Source organism: Condylura cristata, unplaced genomic scaffold, assembly GCF_000260355.1.
Source record: "Condylura cristata isolate star-nosed mole 26May11 unplaced genomic scaffold, ConCri1.0 scaffold00005, whole genome shotgun sequence".
Classification (NCBI taxonomy): domain Eukaryota; kingdom Metazoa; phylum Chordata; class Mammalia; order Eulipotyphla; family Talpidae; genus Condylura; species Condylura cristata.
This window is the reverse complement of record NW_004567106.1, coordinates 56,038,963-56,042,232: the sequence shown is the minus strand read 5'-3', so window position 1 is coordinate 56,042,232 and position 3,270 is coordinate 56,038,963. Positions and strand designations below refer to the sequence as shown.

Below are 3,270 nucleotides of genomic sequence, written 5' to 3'. Positions count from 1 at the left end.
TAATCTTATTTAACCTCTTCCTAAACAAACACTAGCTACTCCTTGCTAGCCTTAATTTAGCCATTAGCTTCTCTTTAGGCTATCACTGACGACTATGGTAACACAATTTATTCCTTCCCTAGGACTCTTAAATCCTTTGCTAACAGCTCATCCTTTCCCAGACCCTGATCCTTTAAAGTCACAGTTAAACATCCGTATACATGAAAGTTATCACAAAGATGTATAGTATAGTGTGCCATAAAGTAGAAGGAAAAAGGTGCATTGTTCCCCTCTTCCTTTGAAACTTTTATGTCGGTTTCTTAGTAACTTACCTAAGGCATTATTGTAACTAAATCTTGCTAAACAGTATAAATAAAGAGCTGCAAAAAGATGAGCAGGAAGATTTGCACCCAACTACGACTCCCGTGTCTTCCTCACTCCCTCTCCCCTTCTTGGAATTTCTGCACACCGACGACTTCCCATCTTAGGGTCCTGCCTGGCCTGCCTCCAGACACCTAAAAGTTGGAGCTGGTCTCCGACAGTGCACTCTGCGCCCTGGCTCTTTCGTGCATCATGCTACCTGACCGCTCTATCTGTGCTTGTTTTCCCAGCTCTGAGAATGGAGGCAGAGGAACTGTGACTTGGTCGCTATTACATTTCCAGCACTTAAACGTTACTTGACAACTAATCACAGCAGACAGGTTAGCAAACATTTTTGGGTATAAGCCAGACAGAAAAAAATTGCAAGCTTTCCAGTGATACAGTCTCTGCCTTAATGAAATATTGATGCCTTGGAGGTATAAATCAGCCCTGAACATTTCAACATATGAGTCAATGAAGCTATACTGACAAGAACATTTTACTTTCCATAACTTTTAATTATTATGAAATACCATTCTTTTCATATTTTCCCTATCCATTCAAATGGTATAAATGATTCTTGGGAAAGGAAGCAGCCAGCCAGGGTTGGTCCAGTGTCATTAATTGCTGACCTCTGCAAGAGATTGTCATTCAATAGACTAATTGAATAAATACCTGCTCAATAAACATCAGTTAAATGAAAGAATAAACAAAGGAATGCATGTTGACTAGTTGCAACTCTTTTAAAAATAGATACAGGTGTGATAGAAAAATCACCAAACACCATGTCATAAAACTAGCATTCTAGGTCTGTGTTTTCTATTTCCTAGCCATCTGTCTAGAGAATTTTAATTAAACTCACTGGGAACAGCTACAAAGTTTTCTCCTTCACAATAGAAGACGAATGAAAGGAATTTTGAGTCTGTTAATATTCACGTGCCAAGCACACAATACTTATTTTATTATTTAACACCTCCAATAACATCCTAACTCATTAAGAATAGAAATGTTTTAATCCACTGCCTACACATCTTACCTCAGTTTCGGTTAATTGGTAGCCTCCCCATATTATGATTCCAGAGACACCTAGAGCAATGCTTTCACCAATTGTATGCACAAGGTCAGTCTGGGGAATGCAATACAAAGAGTTAATAGATGGGAATAACTTGAAATTATTATGCATGAACAGTAACATATAAGCGAAGCATGGAGAGCTCAGAATAATATTTTCAAGTACTACCCCACAATTTATTTCTATCTTTTACACAACACTGACCTACTATACCAAACATAAAAGTTCAATATCATGATTTTAATTCCTTCTATTTACAAGAGAAGACGCAGAGGAAAGAAACAGGAAATAACTGAGCTAAACGTTGCCTTTATTGGGCCCTACCTGGTGGTGCAGCCGGTTAAAGCACAGCACTAAGAAGCTAAAGCACTTCAGCGTGAGTTGGATCCCCGCCCGGAGTTGATCCACAGGGTGCGACAGACCTCTCTCTGGTCCCCTCAGCAGTGCACTTTATCATTCTGCCTGTTCTGCTCCCCACTCTGTGTCTGGTGAAGACTCTAACTGCGCGTCTGGCCTGTACCCCAGTTATGTATACATAAATAAGTAAATCTTTAAAAAAAAAAAAAAAGCTGCTTGTACTACCTTATTCCATGATTGCAAAGGCATTAGAGTTGAAACGTACTTATTTTGCATTTATGGAATGGGCGTAATACCTGTTTGCATAGTCCCAAGGGCTATGTATGAAAAGCTAACAGTCTCTTCCTTCTAAAATGTGACTAAACCCCATGGTAGATGCTATTTCATAACCCTCATCCCTTGATTTACTTACTTCAGAAATGAATATGTCAGACTGATCATCAAACACTGGGCGGAGGAACGCAAACACCGGAAGTGGGTCTTTATTGTCCCGCACTTTAGAAATACGAAGGGCTTCCAGAACACGACTCCGGACATAGACTGTGGTGACTTGTGCTTTACTTATTTCGGTATTCAAATAAATGGATGGGTAAAGGACAGTGCTTTCTTTCCACAGCCAGTCGAGGTTATTATTTCTTTTCCTATCTGTATTACCACAACTTCCATTGTAACCGGAAATATTATAGCGTCTATTATGACATTCAGGATATAAATAAAATCCCCATAAATATTTCGGCCGTAGTGATTTTCCCAATTTTAAAGTCTCTAGCATGAAATTCTTTCCTGCCTCTTCAAACTCGACTTTGGCAACTTCGGTGGCATCATCATAAGTAAGTGTTAAATTTTTCTTGAGAACAAGCTCAATAGACGTATTTTTGTAAATGACTCTTGGACCCCCATTTTGTGTCCAGAGAGGCCTCCAATATGGCCAGTCAATGACAGCCAAGCCCATTTTATCCGATGCAATGTAGTAATTAATGTCATTAATAGCTTTTTCCAAGTGGGTTTTTAGACATCCCAACTGGGGGAGTCCTCCGTTCACATTTGTACTGGTTTGTAACTCTATAAAAGGGTAGTAGCCAAGTTTATAAAGATAAAATGTTGCAACGCCTTGCTCTGTGATCTGTCTATGGGGGCTTCCTGATAAGGAGAAGAGGCTCATATCTATGGTTATGTTGTGCATTTCATCACAAATTTCAGTTGGGGCGTTGGAAACCCATAGGTAAGGAGTATTTGGAGAAACAGGAGATGCTGTGAAATCCTGTGTCAAACACACTGGAAACAGAAGGAATGTTCCATGGAATCCAACAAAGATTCTGAAGAAGATATTCTTCAACATTAGCAATCCCATGGCAAAGATTAATCAATCTGAATACCACATTTCTTCCTAGGCACTTTAGTTTATTCAGTATTGGATGTAAAATAGAAGCCCAGATGAGAGGTCATGATCATGTGACATTCTTTATTTTCAGAAATGTTTTGCAAGTTGCTTATCTGTAACT

At 39.2% G+C, this 3,270-nt stretch overlaps 1 protein-coding gene across 1 annotated transcript in view; it reads right to left on the bottom strand.

The window, feature by feature from the left end:
• Positions 1-2,099: 2,099 nt before the first annotated feature.
• The window catches only part of LOC101619824 (hyaluronidase PH-20-like), a 16,835-nt gene continuing 15,664 nt past the window's right edge, over positions 2,100-3,270 (bottom strand). Inside the window, exon 5 of the mRNA XM_012720764.1 lies at positions 2,100-3,043. Coding sequence (XP_012576218.1) covers positions 2,100-3,043 — 944 coding nt within the window. The remainder of the gene's footprint in view (positions 3,044-3,270) is intronic.